General features: G+C 41.6%; 2 protein-coding genes across 2 annotated transcripts in view; both read left to right on the top strand.

The window, feature by feature from the left end:
• Positions 1–3469, top strand: part of fam91a1 (family with sequence similarity 91 member A1) — an 84522-nt gene extending 81053 nt beyond the window's left edge. Inside the window, exons 23-24 of the mRNA XM_060904749.1 lie at positions 1053–1122; positions 1898–3469. Of these exons, the coding sequence (XP_060760732.1) occupies positions 1053–1122; positions 1898–2083 (256 nt within the window). The 3' untranslated portion in view covers positions 2084–3469. The remainder of the gene's footprint in view (positions 1–1052; positions 1123–1897) is intronic.
• A 17525-nt stretch (positions 3470–20994) lies between these two features.
• Positions 20995–22967, top strand: lratd2a (LRAT domain containing 2a). Its single transcript, XM_060904055.1, has one exon. The coding sequence runs from the start codon at positions 21258–21260 to the stop codon at positions 22050–22052; it is 795 nt and encodes a 264-aa protein (XP_060760038.1). The 5' UTR covers positions 20995–21257; the 3' UTR covers positions 22053–22967.
• Positions 22968–24248: the final 1281 nt, after the last annotated feature.

Here is a 24248-nt window from a genome sequence, read left to right as displayed (position 1 = left end):
ATAAATCAAGTTTGAAATGACTTCAGTTCCCCTTTAAAGGAACAGTCCACCGTATTTCCATAATGAAATATGCTCTTATCTGAATTGAGACGAGCTGCTCCGTACCTCTCCGAGCTTTGCGCGACCTCCCAGTCAGTCAGACGCAGTCAGACGCGCTGTCACTCCTGTTAGCAATGTAGCTAGGCTCAGTATGGCCAACGGTAACAGTATTGATATCTGAGCTCCGTATCAATGCGCTGTCGAAGCACGCAGAAGGTGTTAGTACGCCTGTCATTATAGTGCGGACTTTCCATAGCATAGAAAATCGCTACGTTTCAATTTGTGTAACTGAACTTGTTTCATATCACTGGTCATATAAACCTATGTAAACAGGAAAAACGCGGAAGAGTTTGGTCGCATCTAACTACAGCCCCAAAAAATACCATTGGCCATGCTGAGCCTAGCTACATTGCTAACAGGAGTGACAGCGCGTCTGACTGCGTCTGACTGACTGGGAGGTCGCACAAAGCTTGGAGAGGTACGGAGCAGCTCGTCTCAATTCAGATAAGAGCATATTTCATTATGGAAATACGGTGGACTGTTCCTTTAACAGCACAAGAGCAACTCGGATAAGCTGAGCTTGGTATCTGATTACCGTACAAACTCAAGTGATTATGCTGATATCCATTGTGCTTTAACATGTAGTTATCCAAAACCTTGATCTGATCAAATCAAATCATGACATTCATTGCGTGACGAAGTCACTCTTAGCTAGAAAGCTTTTAAAGACCTTTTGTGTAGACTGACAGCATTTAGCACTACATTTGTTAAACTGACTTCATCTTCGCAGGCAGAAGGCTAAGGCTAGGTTAGAAGGTAGCATAAATGGAAACAATTCCATGTCATTTTGATAACGTATTTGTTTTTGTAGAAATTTTAGCAGCAATGTCCGAATGCAGCGAGTGAAGTACTGTTTCCCAGAATGCCACACCTATAGTAATCAGCAAAACACATAAGTATGAAAAAATGGAATGAATATAAAGTATATTAAAATGATCTATTTCTCCCTCCAGTCTTCAGGAACTACTGCATTCCAGTCGAAAGCTGTCCTTGAAAGTTCTGAGTTTTGTCCAGTCATTCCAAGTAAGCCTCAGTTAATTGCACGTTTAACAGTTATTCCACGGAATCGAGTCGTACACGAGCTGATAGCCGACGAGGCGCCTAGCACCGAATCGGCTATGTACGATGAGATTGAGTGGAATAACTGTTTTCTATCCACATTCACTGGATTGTCAGAAACTGAGCATTTTTATTTTTTGCAAATTCGATAAATAAAAACTTTATTCAAAACGTCCAACAAAATCATTTCCGCTTAGAATGCAAACAAACCGGCGAAATGACAGGAGCAGTTTGTGGAAAAATGCGATAATAATTCTTGAAAAATAAAAAAAGATATGATCTTACCATCATATACTTTCATTCCATATTTTGTTGCTTTTTTTTTTTAAATTTTTTGGGGTTTTGTTTTTGAAGAGAGTTTTTATTTCGTCCTCGGTTGGATCAGCAACATGCACCGGCCTTTTTTTTTTTTTTTAATTTTATTTATTTATTTATTTATTTTCTTCTCTACTCGCTGTATATGAGCTGATATCCTAGTAGTAGAGTAGCGAATCAGATCAGAGCACATGATTGCTCATATGCAGTGAATGTGGATAGAATAATTGTAATTATTTCATTGGATAATGTTTTGGCACCCTGCCAGATTTCTCTAACTGCAGGACAAGTAACAAGCCATTCCAGATTAAAAAAAAAAATAGATGAAGATATGTCATAGTATATTCCAGAATTATTTTTAGTTCCTTAACAACTAGTTCCCTAGGTGTATATTTCTTCTTTTTTTTTTTTTTTTTTTTTGTAGGATTGTAGCCATTCCGGTGACCCGGACAGTGGGGTATCGGGGCCTCTTTGCCAGCCGCCGGCTGAGTCTGGCGTCCCCCTCCCTGCCATAAACCTCCTCTTTAAAGACGGGCAGCTGAAGGAATGGAGCGGGCGAGCCCCGCCTTCTGTCCACCTCTCCACCATACAAAGAGACCAGCCTACATAAAACCACACCCTCCACCTCTACAAAAAAAGAAAGGAAAAAAAAAAGAAAAAAAAATCTACACACTAATCACCTTCCCACCCAGTCCTACTCATCACGATCGATTCTCAAGATAGCAGTGTTTCTATCTTGGCTGTGTTTCGTTACAGCTGTGCTAAGTCAGTGATCCGGACACGATCGCACCCGTCATCTTATGACGCATCAGCCGTCACTCTGAGTTGAGTTTATTCCGAATCGAAATCCAAAATATTCTCACATCAGTGTGACTTTGCGTGGAAAAGAGCTGGGCAAGCGCTGTGGTTGGATGAAGTCACCCAGGTCTCTTGTAATTTGTAATATGCCTGTCTGTACTGTCATGTCATGTGACCTGATGCATGATGTCATTGCACAAAACGGTTTGTGTTGGTGACTATGAAAACGGGGTTCTTACTTTTGCACAGATCTGCTGATTTTCCTTTGATTTTTTTTTTTTAAATCATTAACTCTTGCTTGTTAATTGAGAGGTTTAGGTTTCATCATAACTTTTTCACTGACATCATTTTTGCATAGGCAGAGCATAAGAGGAAAAATATGCTTTCAGCTTTATTCTTTACTGGTGTATCACCAAAGATTTTTTTTTGTTTTGCTATTATTCTGATTTTGACAGTAATTTTAGTGTTATTTTGCAGCATTATACAGAAATTGCTCGGTTCCCGGGAGACTGAAATTAACTCTGTGCTTGTGTACTCAATGGTGTGGGACCTATTCAGTGGCCTGGTTAAGGAATTACTCATTTGAATTGAGTTGACAGCTGTTTTGGAGTCCAGAGGCAACCATCCAAAGCCTGGCTGTCATACAAACCTGGAAGATCATTCTGTGTAATATTCTTACCAGTCTCTTTGGGTATAATAATGTAGCATTGCTACTGTGTTAAATCATGTAGCCAGTCGGGCTCCGTTTCCCTTTTTCTGCTCTATAGTCATGGTTATTAACGACTGCCATGAGATCTTGGTGCAGCATGATGAGTGTTTAGAAACCATTGTGTGTATTGTGCATTGTTTTTGTACCTACGTTCCCTTTCGCTGACCTCTTATTTGCGCCCCATGGGAACAACTTCTCCTCTGGAAACCGTCAACCTCGTCCATTTCTCTGTTCCTAATCCATCTCAGTGTTCGAGAAGAACCTGTTAGTTTTATAATGTCGATCTGCATTTTAGGAACTCTTTGTTGTAGGGTGTTTGATGGGACTGTGAATAATTTTCTTGTAATTACATGGGTCTAAAAGTGACATTCCTTTTCACCCCACCCCACCCACACCACAAAGATATATGGCATACCAGTATGTACAAAGTATATGATAAATCTGAATAAATAAAAATGGTGCAACAGTGTTCCCGTAAAAACCCTTTTAGACACGCAGTACTTGTCTGGTGCTGTAATTGCTACTGAAACACAAATGCAGGCTGTCAGCAACAGGTCAGCGAATGATGACACATAAAAATGCAGCAGTCTGAGCAAAGGTGAGAGTATGAAATGAGAACGGGATGGAATGTTTTTCTCTGTCTTGTCATATTTTCCTTCGCTGCATTCAAATGTAAGGGTTATACATGTGTGGCATTCTTCAGGTTGTGAAGTTTTGACGTTTTCTATGATGCGCCAGCCTGAAAATTACACTGAAATATGGGTTTGTTCTTTCAGGTGTATCTCAAGGGTAAATCCAGCTCAAATTACCAGATTTCAGAAAATGTTCCCGACTGACCATCTCCGATTTGCTTCATAGTTTCACAAGCTAACGTTATTATTCCCAGTAAACACCATGCAAAATTTCAGCCTTATAGCTTTATTAGTTTTTGAGATATTGGGGCGTGACACTGATTTTACGGTAAAATCCGAGAGGTACAGAAAAAGATGCTAAGTTCAATAAGTCATTACTTTCAAACTGTTCATGCTAGATGCGTGAAATTTTTAAGAATTGTTCTTAGGTACTAGATGCCTTTTTAAGTATTATAAAAGAAGATCCACAGTTGCATATTTATCAGTTTATAGCTTGCTGAAACCTGTGTTAAAAAAATACTAATAAGTAGTTTGTGCTTTGGCGCAGTTTTGGCCCTCTATTTCCACATTGAAGCTCATCAGATCTTTCAAGTTTTGATATTTATTTCTCATGTTATAGTAGTATTTTGGTGACTAAGTATTTTTCTAAAAGAAATAAAATTCTCTGATTTATGAGGCATTAAAAATGGGGAAAAATCATTTCACGTCTATAATTCAAATGCATATTGCTCATGTATGACAAGGTCTACCATAAAAAGAATTATACCATTGGAAAGAACACGTCTTCATCGATATATTCACAAAATATGAAATTGGTGTCTTGAACCGAGCTATATGTATCAAATACGCCATGTTTCCAGCACAAACAGAAATGTAAAATACAGTCACAAAATTGTATTGGAGAACTACTATTTGTATTTTAAGTCTAAATATTCAGCTTTATTCTGCAAGTTTTACTGTACCCAGTTCTACAATTTAAACAAACTACAGTGTCAGTAGAAGCAAAACTTCAAACAAATACTGTCTACTTGAAGAGTTAGAACAATGTATTGATTTGCTTTTCAACATCAGATGGAAGTTTATATTGCCTGCCAGTTGATGTAAGTGGAGCATCAATAATCTTCAGGATAAGTAAAAGAAATATCCAACAGATATCCTCCCTCCTGGGCCAACTGTAAGTCTTAGACAGACCATGAGGATGCATGAATATTACTTGCACATCTTGTTCCTCGTCCGATGTTGCACATACATTGCCTGTCCACCATTTGTTGGTCGTACAAACACACAACCAGGAACTGTATCTACAAGAGAGACAATTTCCAGGTTTTATGTTATGTATTACTTGGAGCATAGATCATATGCCTTGAAACGGCGTTTCCATCTGTAGCAAAACATGCCGTATTTGATACCTTAATAAATATAGATACCAACTTCATCTCATCTCATTATCTCTAGTCGCTTTATCCTGTTCTACAGGGTCGCAGGCAAGCTGGAGCCTATCCCAGCTGACTATGGGCGAAAGGCGGGGTACACCCTGGACAAGTCACCAGGTCATCACAGGGCTGACACATAGACACAGACAACCATTCACACTCACATTCACACCTACGGTCAATTTAGAGTCACCAGTTAACCTAACCTGCATGTCTTTGGACTGTGGGGGAAACCGGAGCACCCGGAGGAAACCCACGCGGACAACATGCAAACTCCTCACAGAAAGGCCCTCGCCGGCCATGGGGCTCGAACCCGGACCTTCTTGCTGTGAGGAGACAGCGCTAACTACTACACCACCGTGCTGCCTACTAACTTCATATTTTGTGAATATATTGATGAAGACGTGCTCTTTCCAATGGTGTAATTCTTTCTATGGTGGACTTTGTCATACATAAGCAATATGCATTTGAAATATAGGCGTGAAATGATTTGTTTTTCCATTTTTAATGCCTTATAAATCAGAAAATTTTATTTCTTTTAGAAAAATACTTAGTCACCAAAATAGTACTATAACATGAGAAATAAATACCAAAATTTGAAAGATCTGATGTGCTTCACTGTGGAAATACAGAGGGCCAAAACTGCTCCAAGGCACAAACCATTTTTTTTTTTTAAATTACACGTTTCAGCAAGCTACTGTATAAACTGACAAATATGCAACTGTGGATCTTCTTTTATAGTAGGTAAAGACATCTAGTACCTAAGAACAACTTCTGAAAATTTCATGCATCTAGGATGAATAGTTCAAAAGTAATGACTTATTGAACTTGGTGTCTTTTTCTGTACCTCTTGTTTTTACAGTAAAATCAGTGTCGCGCCCCAATATCTCAAAAAACTAATAAAGCTATAAGGCTGAAATTTTGTTTGGTGTTTACTGGGAATAATAACATGAGTTTGTGAAGATAGAAAGCAAATCGGAGATGGTCAGTCGGGAAGCCTCTGGTGATTTCATATTGATTGACCCTCAAGTAAAGTTGTAGCATTTAAAAAAAATTTAATAAAAATGGTGGCACGGCAGGCAGCATTGCCACCTCACAGCTCTACGATCCCTGATTTGATCCTGAGCTTAGGTTATTGTCTGCTTGAGGTTTCACAGGTGCTTCTCTAGTCTGTGTGGGTTTCTTCCTGGTTCTCGGCTTTCCACTACCTGCCCATAAAGCCAGTATGGTGCCAGTAGGTGGATTGGTGACTTTACATCGACCCTAGGTGTGAATGAGAGTGTGAAAGTGTGTGCATGGTGTTTCATCCGGGGTGTATTCCCACCTCATGCCTGGTGTTCCCAGGATAGACTCTGGGCCCACGGTGACCCTGACCAGGATAAAGCCATGTAGTACCGAGATGTAGAGACGTCAAAGCAGGTTATATGTCGAAAAACCTGATTTTGGACGTTTTCCAGAATTCAGGCTTGGTGACTTCCAGGTCGTCATGTATATTTCCAGCAACAACTGGCCGGACAAGTTCAGTCATTCGCATTATGATGGTCATGATGCACATACCAAAAGAGCTCTGTGGAAATATTTTCGACATTCTGCAAATGTCCATCTGTCATGCTGCGGACACACCCACTATACGAGCACATGGTAATTTCAGTAGGGCCCTTGGACAAGGCACCAGAAACAAAATAAACTGTAGTATCATCATCTCTCACGCCTAGGCTTTGTTCAAGTTCATGTCTGGCTCTCGGCACACAATCAATAGAGCCAGGCCATTTCAGTAATATGTGTACAGAAAGAATAATCTTCAGTCTTTGTCATTAGACCTAATTATTAATGTCTGTGCTATCAGTAGTGGGTTGAATTGAGGAACCATTCTTTCTTTCCAATAGCTCTGAGAAATAATACTGGATTATTTTATTTCAGGAATAAAACACTACTACATGTATATGTCTTTACAGGAAAATAATCAATGGAATGATACGATGTTGCCCAGTTACTGTCACCACTCCACTTGGTAGTTGATTAATTTGTTGAATAATATCATATCCCAAAGTGGTTTATTGCTTTTATACTACAACTACATCTTTGCTGTCGATTTTCATTTTACTCCTGAATGACACTTAACTGTTTAGAGTTACATTTAATGTTGTGAAATGTCTATGAGACAGAAGCTAGTTCCTTTTGCCACTTTTGTTATTATAAACATTGTTGTTCCCTCACCAGTCTTACCAGTTGTTCTCTTTCTTTCTCTTCAAATAGACAAAAATACGCGTATTTTTGTTACCGAGAAAACATGACGAGTCAAAGACTTTCCTTTGGCGGAAAACCTTAAACACAAAGCTGTGAGGTCGGAGACTCCTTTCATAAAATGCTCCAGAAGTATTTCCTTACAGAAAGCTTTCCAATATCAAGAGAATGCATTTAGAAAAACCGCGAGTTAGCCTAGTGGTTAGCATGACCGCCTCTTGTCCAGGAGATCGAGAGTTCTACTTGCAGTCGGGTCATACCAAAAACCATCATAAAAATGGTACCTACTGCCATCTGTCAAGGCATGCTGATGCGAGTCGGGAAGTCAAACCCTCATGGTTACCAGAGGACTGGCTCTCCACTGTAACCCTAGCTGTATAGGCCAGAGGCCGAGGGCTATGGAAACGGAGATCGGTGCCACACCCATGCACCTCAAAGAGCTGGCTAGTACTGGGACAGGAGACTGCCTGGGAACACCAGATACTCACGTGGAAGGGACTCTAACTTTTTTTTTTTGATCGATCGATCCATCCATCCATCCATCCATCCATCCATCTTCTACTGCTTATCTGGGTTCAGGTCACGGGGGTAGTAGCCTAAGCAGAGCAGCCCAGACTTCCCTCTCCCCGGCCACCTCCACCAGCTCTTCTGGGGGAATACCGAGGCATTCCCAGGCCATCCGGGAGATGTAATCTCTCCAGCGTGTCCTGGGTCTGCCCTGGGGTCTCCTCCCGGTGGGGCATGTCAGAAAACTTCCCTTGGGAGGCATCCAGGGGGCATCCTAACAAGGTGCCCGAACCACCTCGGCTGACTCCTTTTGATATGGAGGAGCAGCGGTTCTACTCCAAGTCTCTCTCGAATGACCAAGCTTCTCACCCTGTCTCTAACGGAGAGCCCAGCCACCCTGCGGAGAAAAATCATTTCTACCGCTTGTATCCGCGATCTCATTCTTTCGATCACTACCCACAGCTCATGACCATAGGTGAGAGTGGGAACATAGATGGACCAGTAAATTGAGAGCTTTGCCTTTTGGCTCAGCTCTCTCTTTACTACAACAGACCAGTTTAGCGTCCGCCTCACTGCTGACGCTGCCCCGATCCGTCTGTCCAACTCCCGCTCCCCCTTCCCCTCACTCGTGAACAAAACCCTGAGATACTTAAACTCCCTTTTTTTTTTTTTTTGATGTTTTGAAAAATTAGTCTATTATTAGACTGTGTTCGATGTTACTATATAGACAATGTGGAGGTTGATTTAACAGCTCCTGACCGATCAGAATCAAGAATTCAACAGCACTTTGTGGTTTTAGAAAAGTTAATAGCGGTTACATAAAATTACACTTCCACTTATTATTGACTGAGACTCACGCTAGGCACAAATTATAGTCAACTGCTGTGTCATTAAACCTTATACGTATATAAGTGAGGGGGTTTGTAGTTTGACAAACAGTTATTAAACGAATGAACAGTTACCATAAAAGATGAAACGTTTTTAAGGAAAGGCCACACTCTAGTCTTATCATAAGAAAATCGAAATTTTGTTGAGACTTTTTTGTTGTTGTTGTTGTTTATTAAGACAAAGTAGGCTTAAACATGGTGTTAAATACGGAACCATTTAACCAATTCATAATGAAAAATGTTCTCATGCAAATGTCAGACTTCTGAATTTAATCTGTGCTTAAGTGAGCTCAGCATTTAATAATACAGAGAACAAAGAGAAATCACAGTGGCCTATTAAGAATCAAAAGTTACGGGAGAATAAAACTGTCGGCGAAACACCTCCACAATGTCCTCGCTGGTGGAACATACAGGACAGGGACACGATTTTAATTAAGTGTCTCAGCTTGCCAGAAGCAATTCGATTAAATAAAACAGTGAGCACATTTGAATGTTAAGGAAAACTCCACCCTGAGCCATATTAGATGTGTTTATTCTGAAGTATTTATTTGTTTAGTGATTGTGGTGATAGTGTTGATTGGTATTGCATTTTCGTTATTCCTGCGAGAAGTTGTATACTGCGTCTGCATGCACGGAAAGACAGTGGAGTTTTAAAACCTTTACTTCGATTCCTTCTTCGCCATTATTTTCGAGCACCTTGCTCCATTTCCTTCCAACTTAACAAAGTGGAAAAAATGTCTTCCGATCAACATCGGCATCACCGGTGGAAGTGGTTAGCACGGTCACATCACAGCAAGAAGGTTCTGGGTTCAAGCCCAGCAGCCGCTGGCGGCCTTTCTGTCCGGAGTTTGCATGTTCTCCCCGTGTCTGCGTGGGTTTCCTCCGGGTGCTCCGGTTTCCCCTACAGTCCAAAGACATGCAGTTAGGTTAATATGGGATGGCCTTGGGCTGAGGTGCCCTTGAGCGAGGCACCTAACTCCCAACTGCTCCCCAGGCGCTGTTAGCATGGCTGCCCACTGCTCTGGGTATATGTGTGTTCACTGCTTCAGATGGGTTAAATGCATAAAGGAATTTCACAAGTGTGTGATGAATGAATAAAGTTGTGCTTCCTTTCTTAAAAGACCTGGCTAGGAAATGTTCATTTTCTTCTTCTGCATCTTACTTTGCTGCCATATGATCACAAAAAGTGCACAGACCATAACATGCTAGTGCAGTTACAAAGACGTCAACCATGTTAAGGAGGAAGGAGTGGAGTCGGTAAAACTTGGACTGAAAGTTCCACCGTGCAATACAGTGAATGTTCATGACCTACAGTTTGTTGTTGACAGGATTGTCAGTGGTATTAGCATACATATTGAAGCTGATCTGTTTGACCAGAGTGTACACATGAGGAGGTGAGAGAGTTGATGGACTAAAGGACTAAAGCCCCGCCGCATTGGACTGTTTCAGTTCTTGCAGACACTCTCAGTAGGGAGCTGTATGGTGTTGTGTTTAATGTATGAAACTGTTAACCAAAGTGAAAACAGATTAACATCAATATTAAACGAGTCATCAGGAGAGGACCTCACATGAAACCCCAGTCCAAATTTTCCTAAGTTGAATTGGTTGCCATGGAAATACAGGGAAAAAAAATTAAAATCGCAGAAATGTCAAAAGGCACAACTCCTCTAGTCACTCAATATAACTGTCAGGTTTCGTGGAAAAAAAAAAATCCTAATAGTTTGAGTTATGCTCCGGAAACTAAAATGTTTACAGACTGACAGAGCGACAGCTATATATATCATATAACAAAACCTTGTACAGCATTATCACATTAATTGTTCAGGGTGATTTAGTTTAGCCAGGTGTACATCTACAGTTGTGTTCAAAATAATAGCAGTGTGTTTAAAAACGTGAGTAAAGCTCAAAATCCTTATAATAGTTTTTATTTCCATGCATTGGGAACAATGCACATTATATTCTACATCAAAACATGAAGAAAAATGTATCAATATTTTAATTACTTTACAGAAAATGAAGAAAAATGAACATTGGGCTGTTCAAGAAAATAGCAGTGTCTGCATTTTTCATTACAAACTCCAAATATTTAATGAATGAATGAATGAATGAATTTATTTATTTTCGAACATGTATAAAAATGTATGTAACTATTTATACATACAAAAGAAAGAAAATGAAAAAAGTGACAAAAAAAGAATAAATAAAATAATATAAAGAGCTAAGACATTACAATACACCGCACATTGTTCGAAAAAGGAGTGGGAAGAAGTACAATACTTTTTTTAATTTCCCACCCCTTTTTAACTACCCCGAAATCCAAACTACATTAATACACTTATAAAAATATATACCACATATACACTTCATGATTATCCATATAAATATATAATTACAAAAATAAATATATACTACATACCATATCCATATACATATATATACATATACACATAACTATCTATATAAATATATAATTACAAAAAAAAAAATATCTACTACATACTTATCCCTGTAAATATGAAGATATCTATCCCCATAAATAAATATATACCATATACTAAGCTAGTTCTAATATAACAATCAACCCTATTCTATTTATCCCTCATCATCCTCCATTAACATATTTCCTCTGCAATATACTTGTTTAAAAATATTTTTTTGTACCTTTTTTTAAACAGATTTATATTTGCACTTTGTTTTATTTCTGTCTCCAGTCTGTTCCATAAAGTCACCCCACAGCTCGATACGCACATGCTTTTCATATTTGTTCGAACCTTTGGTTTTTTAAAATTTAGGTCTCCCCTTAGATTATATCCCCCCTCTCTCTCACTGAACATTCCTTGTATATTTTTTGGCAATAGATTATTTCTTGCTTTGTACATTATTTGTGCTGTTCTGAATTTGACCAGATCCATAAATTTCAACATGCGTGATTTTATGAATAGTGGGTTTGTGTGATCTCTGTATCCTGTTTTGTTTATTGTCCTTATTGCTCTTTTCTGTATTGTACATATCGGCTGCAGAGTGGTTTTGTAGGTGTTTCCCCAGACTTCGACACAATAAGTCAGATATGGCAAAAATAATGAGTAATATAGAGTATGCAAAGATTTACAATCAAGAATATATTTTGTTTTCCACAGAATTGCCGAGCACTTTGCCAGTTTTGCTCGTACGTATCCTACATGAGGTTTCCAGCAGACTTTAGGATCCAAAATCACACCAAGAAATTTAATTTCCTGTACCATTTCTATCTTAGTATTGTCTATTATCAATTCTACATTACAATCTATTTTATGTCTCCCAAACAACATAATCTTTGTTTTGCTTAGATTTAATGATAATTTATTTTTGTCAAACCATAGTTTTAGTTTATTTATTTCAGTTGTGATTATCTCTAAAGTCTGCTGCAAATTCTCACCGGAACAAAAAATATTGGTGTCATCTGCAAACAAAACAAATTTCAATTCTTGCGAAATTGTACATATGTCATTGATGTATATTATGAATAATTTCGGACCTAATATTGACCCCTGTGGTACCCCGCATGTAATGTTCATGAAATCAGATTTATGGTCACCTATCTGCACAAACTGTTGCCTGTTTCTTAGATAGCTCGACAGCCAGCTCCACCCAACTCCCCTAACACCACACTTTTCTAGTTTACTTAATAATATACTATGATCAATAGTATCGAATGCTTTTTTTAGGTCCACAAATACTCCAATTGCTATTTTTTTATTGTCTATACATTTTGTGATTTCCTCTATTAGTTCCATTAGTGCCATCGATGTTGATCTGTCCGTTCTGAATCCATATTGACTGTCTGTAAGGAGGTTGTGTTTTTCAATGAATTTGTCCAGTCTATCTGAAAAAAGTTTTTCGAGTATTTTGGAGAATTGGGGGAGTAAAGAAACAGGCCTGTAGTTTGTGAAATGGTGTCTATCTCCGGTTTTAAACAATGGTATCACTTTTGCAATTTTCATTTTGTCTGGAAATGTACCTGATTGAAAAGATAAATTGCAGATGTGGGTGAGTGGTTTCACAATTCCCTCAATAACTGTCTTTACTGTTAACATGTCTATATCATTCCAGTCTGCAGAAGTTTTGTTTTTACATTTTCTTACAATTTGGATAATTTCTTCCTCATCAGTTGCAGTTAGAAAAATTGTACTTGGATTTCTGTCCCCCATATCTTCTATGTCCCCACATTGTGTTGTTTCGGGTTCCTTTATTTTTGCCGCTAAATCTGGTCCCACATTTACAAAGAATTGATTAAAACCATTCACCACATCCTCCATATTATTTATGGTCTTATCATTTACAGTGTAGTACTCTGGGTAATTTGTAGTTTTGGATCCATTTCTCACAATACCATTCAATACAGTCCATATACCTTTAATATTGTTTTTATTTTTCTCCACTAATTTATTATAATAGTCTTTCTTACATATCCTCATAATATTAGTTAATTTATTTTTATATTTTTTATATTTTTCCTCTGCCTCTATAGTTCGATGCTTTAAGAATTGTCTGTATAATATATTTTTCTTTTTGCAGGCATTTTGTAGCCCCTTGGTGACCCACGGACTATTTGTATATTTATGTATATTACTGTATTTCTTTATAGGACAATTTTTATTATATAGTTCATTGAATATTATTAAAAATTCCTCATATGCTTTATCAACATCTTTTTCTTTATAAACTACATTCCAGTCCTGTATTATTAAGTCATTTTTTAGTGCAATCATGGTTTCTTCAGTTTTCATTCTTATATATTTATAATTTTTATTATCCTTTTTCTTGCTATAATTACAGTAATATACATTAAAAATAGGTAGGTGGTCACTGATGTCTGTTAATAGTAGACCGCTCTCTATATTATTTTCCAGGATATTAGTAAATATATTATCTATTAAAGTGGTGCTGTGAGAAGTGATCCTGCTTGGTCTGGTAATAGTTGGGTACAGTCCCATACTTAACATTGAATTAATGAACTCTTCTGTCATTTTATGTTTCTTATGATTTAAGAGGTCGATGTTAACATCACCACAGATGTACCTGACCTTCTGAGTTGATTTTATAAACATACTTTCCATCCAATCTATAAAAACTTCTATGCTTGATCCAGGAGATCTGTATATACAGCTCACCATTATATTTTTCATTTTTTCACAGCATATTTCTATTGTAATACACTCCATCCAATCATCAACAGCTACCGTCATTTTATTATTAATTTTATATTCCAAACTATTATCAACATATATTGCCACTCCCCCTCCTCTTTTGTTCTTTCTATTGATATAATTTAATTCATACCCGTTCAGCTCAAAATCTACTCCCATCTCATCGTTGATCCAAGTTTCTGATATGGCTATTATATTGAATGGAGTATTGAACTGACTGAGATATTCCTTCATTTTATGGAAATTGGCATACAGACTTCTGATATTGAAATGAATAATTGATATCTTATTTCCGTCTCTGATCTTTGCATTGTATTGATATTCAGTGTAATACCGGCAGCTGATATTGATGTTGCTGAAAAGATTATTTTCCGGATCAATATTATTTTCCATATCTTGTATTTTGTGCTCAGTATAATGGAAAGTGTCCAGTTCTTGTGTCCAGTGTCCAGTGTCCAGTCCTTGTGTCATGATTGTAAATTGCTTTATTTGGCTCCCTCAGAATTTGTCCAGTTCCCCAATATCTCGGATGACCAAGATCTTGGCCTCTTCTGGAGATCCCTTCAGCTTGATGAAAATCTTGCAGTTTTGTGTCCAAGTGTTTTGGATTTTCCCCTGTTTCCTTAGTAGTCTCGCCTTTTTTGCAATATCTGCATTTTTTTTTGTTAAGTGCTCATTTAAAAACACATCTGAGCCTTTCAGTTTCTTCCCTTGTTTTAACAATTGCATCTTATGCTTTCTGTTGACAAATCTCATTATTACAGCTGGTTTGCCTGTGTTGCTTCTCCGTGGGAGAGGGTGACATGCTTCAATGTTATTGCTTTTTACCTCAATCCCCTTGGAGTGCAGGAATGCTAACACCTGTTTCTCCACAGAGTTAGCATCCTCCTCATTCAGTTCCTGTCCGTCTCTTCTCGCCACTGCTCCAGCATATGAGCGGGGTTGAATTTGCAGTCCGGTCACAATGATGTCATTCATCCGGGTGTACTGCTCCAGCTCCTCCACTCGGTTCTCGAGAATGGCGATCCTCTTTGCCTTCTCTGAATTCTGCAGCCTCAGAGCTTTGACCTCTTCTACCAGGTCCAGGATGGTCTTCTGCTGCACCCTGACAGCAGAGATTTCTTCCCCCAGAAAGTCGAGGGATTTTTTAATATCATCAATCTCCTCGACCGTAGGAGCTTTCTTCGGGGGCATTGCGTTTGTTATTACGCGGCCCGTTCCTGCGCAACCTCTCGGCCCGCTCTCGCGCAGCCTCGCTCCCGCGCAACCTCTCGGCCCGCTCTCGCGCAGCCTCGCTCCCGCGCAACCTCTCGGCCCTCACAACATATGCCTGAATTATAATCAATAAAAAGGCATTGTAAGAGCTGCTGTTTCATTTATTCAAAGTCCTCCTACATGGAAAAAGTGGGCCGGGTTTGGGCATGAAACTCCCGGGCTGAAAAAGGGGCCCACTCCCCATTTACTGTATACACTGAAAAAATCTTAAGGATTTAGTATTCCTGTGAATCACTAAACTAATATTTAGTTGTATAACCACGGTTTCTGAGAACTTCTGGCACCTGTGAGCAGGTATTCCAGCCCAGGATGATTTGACAACATTCCACAATTCCTCTGCATTTCTTGGTTTTGCCTCAGAAACAGCATTTTTGATGTCACCCACAAGTTTTCTATCGGATTAAGGTCCGGGGATTGGGCTGGCCACTCCATAACTTTCATTTTGTTGGTCTTGAACCCTGATGCTGCTCGCTTACTGGTGTGTTTGGGGTCGTTGTCTTGTTGAAACACCCATTTCAAGGGCATTTCCTCTTCAGCATAAGGCAACATGACCTCCTCAAGTATTTTGATATATGCAAACTGATCCATGATCCCTGGTATGCGATAAATGGGCTCAACACCACAGTAAGAGAAACATTCCCATATCATGATGCTTGCACCACCATGCTTCACTGTCTTCAGAGTGTACTGTGGCTTGAATTCAGTGTTTGGGGGTCGTCTGAAAAACTGTCTGCGGCTCTTGGACCCAAAAAGAACAATTTTACTTTCATCAGTCCACAAAATGTTTTTCCATTTTTCTTTAGGCCAGTCGATGTGTTCTTTGGCAAATTGTATCCTCTTCAGCACGTCTTTTTTTTTAACAGTGGAACTTTGCGGGAGCTTCTTGCCGATAGATTAGCTTCACACAGGCGTCTTCTAATTGTCACAGTACTCACAGGTAACTTCAGACCGTCTTTGATCACCCTGGAGCTGATCATTGGCTGAGTCTTTGCCATTCTGGCTATTCTTCGATCCATTCGAATGGTAGTCTTCTGTTTTCTTCCACGTGTCTCTGGCTTTGCTGTCCATTTTAAAGCACTGGAGATCATTTTAGCTGAGCAGCCCATCATTTTCTGCACTTCTTTACAGTATACGTTTTACCTCTCCAATCAACGTTTTAATCAAAGCACGCTGTTCTTCTGAACAATGTCTGGAACGACCCATGTTTCTCAGGTTTTCAGAGAGAAATGGATGTACAACATGTGCTGGCTTCATCCTTAAATTAGGGCCACCTGACTGACATCTGTTTTTTCACAGAATGAATGATGTCACTAATTAAACTCCACACTGCTATTATTTTGAACACGTCCCTTTCACTTAATTATTCGATTACACAGACTCAGGAGCATGCATATCATGAATGTTGGGTCTGTTGGTTTTCTATGACTCTACTACACCTACTGGTAAATTATTTGCCATGTAGTAATATAATTTCCACCAAAAACAGTGATTGATCTGGTTAGTCGTGTTGGACTGCTATTATTTTGAACACAAGTGTATGTGATTTCTTGAGAGATTTCCCTGTGTCCCAAATCGCTCACTCGTTCACTACTCCCTACTCACTACATACAGTAGGGAATTACTATATAGAGGACTATATAGTGAGCTCATTGGCAAAACGAAAAAACGCTTTCAGACAATACTCCGCCGTGCCGTTATTTACATCGTTACTGTCGCAGCACAATTAAAACGTGCCAGATCAGTCGGCTGGTGGGTTTTCAAAATAAAACGCATATATTTTTGGGTTAAATCCATATTATACCGAGTGCATTTCCCACATTAGTACTTTGTGTCTGCTGCATCTTTCAGTTCTTTGAAACCAAGGCTGAATACTTACTTTCTTTCTTTGCCACTGCTTTTTATCAAATCAAATTTGATGATTCATCAGCAGTGAATCATCTGATCGATTCGGTCCAGTCCTCGCTCTGCACTGTAACTTTTATTCTTGTATTTTATCTATCATTCTATTTTAGCTTATTTTCTATTCTCTTACTATTTTTAATTGTACTTGAAGGTCTGTTTATAATGTGTTTCTTCCTCCGTTCGTTCAAGATTCCTTTATTGTCACTGCACCGGACAGTACAGTGAAATTGAAGCATGCAATCCAGTCGGTGTATTCATACAAACAGTATTAAGGGGAAAGAAAGGGGAAAAAAAAGTCAGATCTGTACAAGATAAACATTCAAGTAAAAAGATAGTCACTTAAAAAAAGTTTCTATGTATCTAGATTGTAACCCATGATACAGCGGGTTATTGCACAGTAATAAGTGAATGTATTGCACAACTAGGTGTGATAATTGCACATTTGCCCATGTTGACAGAGTGCAGTTGAACAGGAACAATATAAAAAATAAAGGTGACACTTTTTCTTTCAGCGTGACCGCAATGCATGACGGGATATATTGCTTGGTTAGTGACCATCGGTTGTATACTACTTTTCACAGTGCATTGTGGGATACTTTGAGTGCACTATACAGTGGTGCTTGAAAGTTTGTGAACCCTTTAGAATTTTCTATATTTCTGCATAAATCAGATTTTCACACAAGTCCTAAAAGTAGATAAAGAGAACCCAGTTAAACAAATGAGACAAAAATATTACACTTGGTCATTTATTTATTGAGGAAAATGATCCGATATTACATATCCGCGAGTGGCAAAAGTATGTGAACCCTCTAGGATTAGCAGTTAATTTGAAGGTGAAATTAGAGTCAGGTGGTTTCTAGCAATTGGGATGACAATCAGGTGTGAGTGGGCACCCTGTTTTATTTAAAGAACAGGGATCTATCAAAGTCTGATCTTCACAACACATGTTTGTGGAAGTGTATCATGGCACGAACAAAGGAGATTTCTGAGGACCTCAGAAAAAGCGTTGTTGATGCTCATCAGGCTGGAAAAGGTTACAAAACCATCTCTAACGAGTTTGGACTCCAACAATCCACAGTCAGACAGATTGTGCACAAATGGAGGAAATTCAAGACCATTGTTACCCTCCCCAGGAGTGGTCGACCAACAAAGATCACTCCAAGAGCAACTTCTGAGCAACTGAAGGACTCTGTCACATTCGCTAATGTTAATGTTCATGAGTCCACCATCAGGAGAACACTGAACAACAAATGGTGTGCATGGCAGCGTTGCAAGGAGAAAGCCACTGCTCTCTAAAAAGAACATTGCTGCTCATCTGCAGTTTGCTAAAGATTACGTGGACAAGCCAGAAGGCTATCGGAAAAATGTTTTGTGGAAAGATGAGACCAAAATAGAACTTTTTGGTTTAAATGAGAAGCGTTATGTTTGGAGAAAGGAAAACACTGCATTCCAGCATAAGAACCTTATCCCATCTGTGAAACATGGTGGTGGTAGTATCATGGTTTGGGCCTGTTTTGCTGCATCTGGGCCAGGACGGCTTGCCATCATTGGTGGAACAATGAATTCTGAATTATACCAGCGAATTCTAAAGGAAAATGTCAGGACATCTGTCCGTGAACTGAATCTCAAGAGAAGGTGGGTCATGCAGCAAAACAACGACCCTAAGCGCACAAGTCGTTCTACCAAAGAATGGTTAAAGAAGAATAAAGTTAATGTTTTGGAATGGCCAAGTCAAAGTCCTGACCTTAATCCAGTGGAAATGTTGTGGAAGGACCTGAAGCGAGCAGCTCATGTGAGGAAACCCACCGACATCCCAGAGTTGAAGCTGTTCTTTATGGAGGAACGGGCTAAAATTCCTCCAAGCCGGTGTGCAGGACTGATCAACAGTTACCGGAAACGTTTAGTTGCAGTTATTCCTGCACAAAGTAGTCACACACTTTTGCCACTCACAGATAAGTACTTCAGAACTGCAGGTATCCCAACTTGGCTTTCTTCAAGAGCAGAAAAAGGAACATAATAGACAAGGAGGATAACCGGAACAAATGCAAGAACATTGTCATTCCCTATTATGGAAGTGATTGGAACACCTGATTCCAATAATTTGGATGGGTGAGCAAATACGTTTGGCAATATAGTGTATGTAATATTGGATCATTTTCCTCAATAAATAAATGACCAAGTATAATATTTTTGTTTCATTTGTTTAACTGGGTTCTCTTTATCTACTTTTAGGACTTGTGTGAAAATCTGATGATGTTTTAGGTCATATTTATGCAGAAATATAGAAAATTCTAAAGGGTTCACAAACTTTCAAGCCCCACTGTATAGAGTGTAATAATTCTCACTATACATTGGGACAGCACTACAAAATGGCAAACTCACTATATAGTCCACTATGTAGTGAATCGGGAGTGATTTCTGACGCAGGGTTTGAGTTCAATATTTTGTTGGAAACATGGCCTGGTGTATCATCTGTTTGGTCTCACACTAGTAGTGCACTGTGTCTTTAAGAGAAACAGAGAGTGTGTGTGTGTGTGTGTGTGTGTGTGTGTGTGTGTGTGTGTGTGTGTGTGTGTGTTGCTGCTACATCTAGTTATTTTGCACGAAAGAGGGGGAGAAAGAGAGAGAGGGAGAGAGAGAGGGGGAGAGAGAGAGGGGGAGGGAGAAAGAGAGGGGAGAGAGAAAGGGAGAGAGAGGGAGGGAGAGAGAAAGGGAGAGAGAAAGGGAGAGAGAGGGAGAAAGGGAGAGGGAGAAAGAGAGAGGGAGAAAGAGAGAGGGAGAGAGAGAAAGGGGGAGAGAGAAAGGGAGAAAGAGAGAGAGGGGGAGAGAGAAAGGGAGAGAAAGAGAGGGAGAGAAAGAGGGAGAAAGAGAGGAGAGAGAGAGGGAGAGAGAAAGAGAGGGAGAGAGAGAAAGAGAGGGCGGGAGAGAGAGGGGGAGAGAGAAAAGGAGAGGGAGGGAGGGAGAGAGAGAGAGAGTGAAAAAGGGAGAGGGAGAAAGAGAGAGGGAGATAGAAAGGGAGAAAGAGAGGGGGGAGAGAGAAAGGGAGAGAGAGAGGGAGAGAAAGAGGGAGAAAGAGAGGGGGGAGAGAAAGAGAAAGACAGAGAAAGAGGGAGAGAGAGCGAGAGAGGGAGGGAGAAAGAGAGGGGAGAGAGAAAGGGAGGGAGGGAGAGAGAGAGGGAGAGTGAAAAAGGGAGAGGGAGAAAGAGAGAGGGAGATAGAAAGGGAGAAAGAGAGAGAGGGGGAGAGAGAAAGGGAGAGAGAGAGAGGGAGAGAAAGAGGGAGAAAGAGAGAAAGAGGGAGAGAGAGCGAGAGAGGGAGGGAGAAAGAGAGGGGAGAGAGAAAGGGAGGGAGGGAGGGAGGGAGAGAGAGAGGGAGAGTGAAAAAGGGAGAGGGAGAAAGAGAGAGGGAGATAGAAAGGGGGGAGAGAGAAAGGGAGAAAGAGAGAGGGGGAGAGAGAGAGAGAAAGGGAGAGAGGGAGAAAGAGAGAGGGAGAGAGAAAGGGGGAGAGAGAAAGGGAGAGAGAGAGAAAGGGAGAGAAAGAGAGGGAGAGAAAGAGGGAGAAAGAGAGGAGAGAGAAAGAGGGGGAGAGAGAAAGGGAGAGAAGGAGAGGGAGCGAGGGAGAAAGAGAGGGAGAGAGAAAGAGAGAGGGAGAGGGGAAGAGAAAGGGAGAGGGGGAGAGAAAGAGAGAGGGGGAGAGAAAGAGGGAGAGAGAAAGGGGGAGAAAGAGAGGGAGAGAGGGAGAAAGAGAGAAGGAAGGAAGGAGGGAGGGAGAGAAAGAGGGGAGGGGGAGAAAGAGGGAGTGAGGGAGGGGCAGGAAGAGGGAGGGAGAGAGAGAGAGGGAGGGAGAGCGAGCGAGCGCATAGACACGGCTGTAGCCCACCCAGTCGGGCTGCTGCTGGTTCTGATCCCTGAGCAACAGGAGATGAAGAGCGATGCCGCACTGCACTGTTCGATGTGAACTCTAGACTCCGCAGAGGAGTTTCTTCATTTCTGTAACTTTTTGGAGAACTAGATGCAGATTTTTGCTCGCAAAATAACTCTATCAGTGAGTGATGAAGAGGCGGAAGCGGACCGGGTATTTCCGGGAGCGCGGCTTCATCTGGGCGTTTAACCCCAAAACTTATTTCTGGGGCGTTTGTGCGCGCGCGTTTGGAATGAAGCGTGTCTCGCGCGTGTGGGTCTTTGAGCGCGCGCTGCCGGTCTGAGCGCTGATGGGAAACCAGGCGGAGAAGCTCGCGCACCTCACTTACGCCGAGGTACCGACTGCGGAGCCGAGCGGCGCGGATGCAGAGGACGACGGCGCGCGCATCGGCGTGTCCTACATCTTCTCTACAGACGACGACGACGACGACACCACCGCGTCGGCTGATGACAGGACGGATGAAAGGACGACGCACGAGCTCGAGTGCGCTGTGTACCACACGGCCGCGTGCGTGTATGAGAGGCGCGCACGCGACTTGCGCACGCACTCTGCTGAGACCCTGATGAGCGCGTGCGTGCCCGGGGACCTCGTGGAGTTCGTGGCTGCGGGTCAGAGTCCGCACTGGGCTGTGTACATCGGGGACTTCCAGGTGGTGCACCTGCACAGGGCGGAGGTGAAGTGCGGGTTCGTGATGGACGCGAGCCGCGGGAGACGCTGCCGGATCGTGAACCAGCTGTACAGGTTCGAGCCCCTGAGCGCCGCCGCCGTGGTGCGAAACGCCACCGAGCACGTGGGCATGAAGGAGCGCGAGCTGAGCTGGAGGAACTCGGAGTGCTTCGCCGCCTGGTGCAAGTTTGGCAGGAGGGAGTTCAAAACGGGTGGAGAGCTGCGCATTGGCAAACAACCGTACAAGCTGAAGCTGCTGCTGGACAGCAAACAAGCCCACGAGCTCGAGTTTCAGAGTCTGGAGGATGCGATCATGGAAAGGAGACGCAGGGACATGATGGACAAACCGGCACTGCTCCATAATGAGCTGCAGGGACACAGGTCAACTGACCCAGGACCGAGGCTATGCACCTTGTAGGCCAATGCTTTAAAAACTGCATCACCTCTGTGTCCCACATTGTTTGTTTGTTTGTTTGTTTGTTTGTTTGTCGAACTGACCATCAAAAGTGTCTCAACAAGTTCAGAGCCCTCATGGACCGAAATGAACAGCTAAGTAAATCTGAATGCCAGCAGATCATCTGTAATGCTTCTCTCTGCTGATCTTAGTGTATGTACAGGAGACCGAGGATGATTGTAACACTTTTTTTGTTTAGTTTTCAGTCCAGGACGGCACGGTGGTGTAGTGGTTAGCGCTGTCGCCTCACAGCAAGAAGGTCCGGGTTCGAGCCCCGTGGCCGGCGAGGGCCTTTCTGTGCGGAGTTTGCGTGTTCTCCCCGTGTCCCCGTGGGTTTCCTCCGGGTGCTCCGGTTTCCCCCACAGTCCAAAGACATGCAGGTTAGGTTAACTGGTGACTCTAAATTGACCGTAGGTGTGAATGGGTGTCTGTGTCTATTGCCGCTTTTCCACTACAAACGCGGCTGAGTCGGGCTGAGCAGGGCTATTGGAGTTGCATTTCGACTACAACCGCGCTGAACCGTGCTGGCTGGAAGTGGGTGGACACATTGGGTGGAGTTAGCGAAAGTGGGTGGACGTCACATGATGTCGTTAAGCAGCGCAAACAGTGACATCAGTGAGCTTTTAAGCGGTAGTCTCACGACCCGGAGAGTAAACAATAAACATGGAGTCGTTAGTGTTGCTGGTCTTGGTGCTGTGGCTTGTTGTCACCGACAACGCCAACAGATACTGGCAAGAGCGTATAGATGAGGCGAGGCGCATAAGGCTTCAGAAATTCTCGTAATTCGGAATTCTTCTCCTTCCGGGTTTACGGTGTTTACAGATCCCAGCGTGCTCGCGGGGCGTGTGTGGGCGTGTGAGGACACTCCTCCTCACCAATCAGTGCACAGGGGAGTGTCTGCTCACGCCCCCAGCCTCACTCGGCTCGCTTTGGCTCGCTTCAGCCCCACTCCAAAACGGTGCGAGTTTTAGGGGCTAAGCAGGGCTGAAGCGAGCTGAGTCGTGCTGTTTTTTGGTAGTCGAAACGCGAGCCGTGTCGGGCTGAAGTGAGCTGAAGCGAGCTGAAAAAGGGTAGTGGAAAAGGGCCATATGTGTCAGCCCTGTGATGACCTGGCGACTTGTCCAGGGTGTACCCCGCCTTTCGCCCGTAGTCAGCTGGGATAGGCTCCAGCTTGCCTGCGACCCTGTAGAACAGGATAAAGCGGCTACAGATAATGAGATGAGATGAGTTTTCAGTCCAGATAAGATGATAACATCCATCCATAGCCACTTATCCTGTTCTACAGGGTCGCAGGGTACACCCTGGACAAGTCGCCAGATCATCGCAGGGCTGACACATAGACACAGACAACCATTCACACTCACATTGACGCCTACGATCAATTTAGAGCCACCAGTTACCAGCACACCCACCCACGGAGAACATGCAAACTCGACACAAAAAGGCCGTCAGCCACCGGGCTTGAACCCAGAACCTTCTTGCTGTGAGGCAACAGTGCTAACCACTACACCACTGTGATGCCCCTATGATAATACTTTTAATATGTAACCATTAAAGGAGAACTGAAGGCAAATTTTTTTATCACTAATACGTGGATGCCAGTGTGACAACCTGAAATGTTTTATTCCTCTTCTACCACAGCATTTGTCAACGATTACAGTTTTTAACGTATTAATGAACAATGTTGTGCTTTCTAATTGTTTATAGCTATAAACACTTCCTTCATCGCTCTCTCAGCTAACAAGACAAAAAACTGAAGACTCTCCGATGGCCATAAATGTCACATCAGCAGGTCCTTCTGGAAAACTTTACCATATCAATGACTAGATGTTTTTAAATCTATTTTTATTCAGTTTAGATTATTTGTACCATTAGTCATACGAGTCCCTGTGAATGAGCCGTTACTATAGAAAGAATAACAACAGCCAAGCTCGATGAATCAACATGCCGATATCGTCAGCTGATATAAACTAGATGGGTCATTTAAAGGAGAAAGTGAAGGCAAATTTTTTATGATCAAAATTCTATTTATCTAATTTTATTAAATACCGGAATGCATTTTTGATCGCTATTTTGTCGCTGCTATAGCAAGTTATGAGTGTTTGAAATATGCTCTGTAATATATCAGTCCGTATGTCAAAGCGATGGCCGTAAACGAGA

The sequence above is a fragment of the Neoarius graeffei genome, chromosome 22, assembly GCF_027579695.1.
Source record: "Neoarius graeffei isolate fNeoGra1 chromosome 22, fNeoGra1.pri, whole genome shotgun sequence".
Taxonomy (NCBI): domain Eukaryota; kingdom Metazoa; phylum Chordata; class Actinopteri; order Siluriformes; family Ariidae; genus Neoarius; species Neoarius graeffei.
Note: the sequence above shows the minus strand (reverse complement) of the source record. Positions and strands in the feature narration are given on the sequence as shown.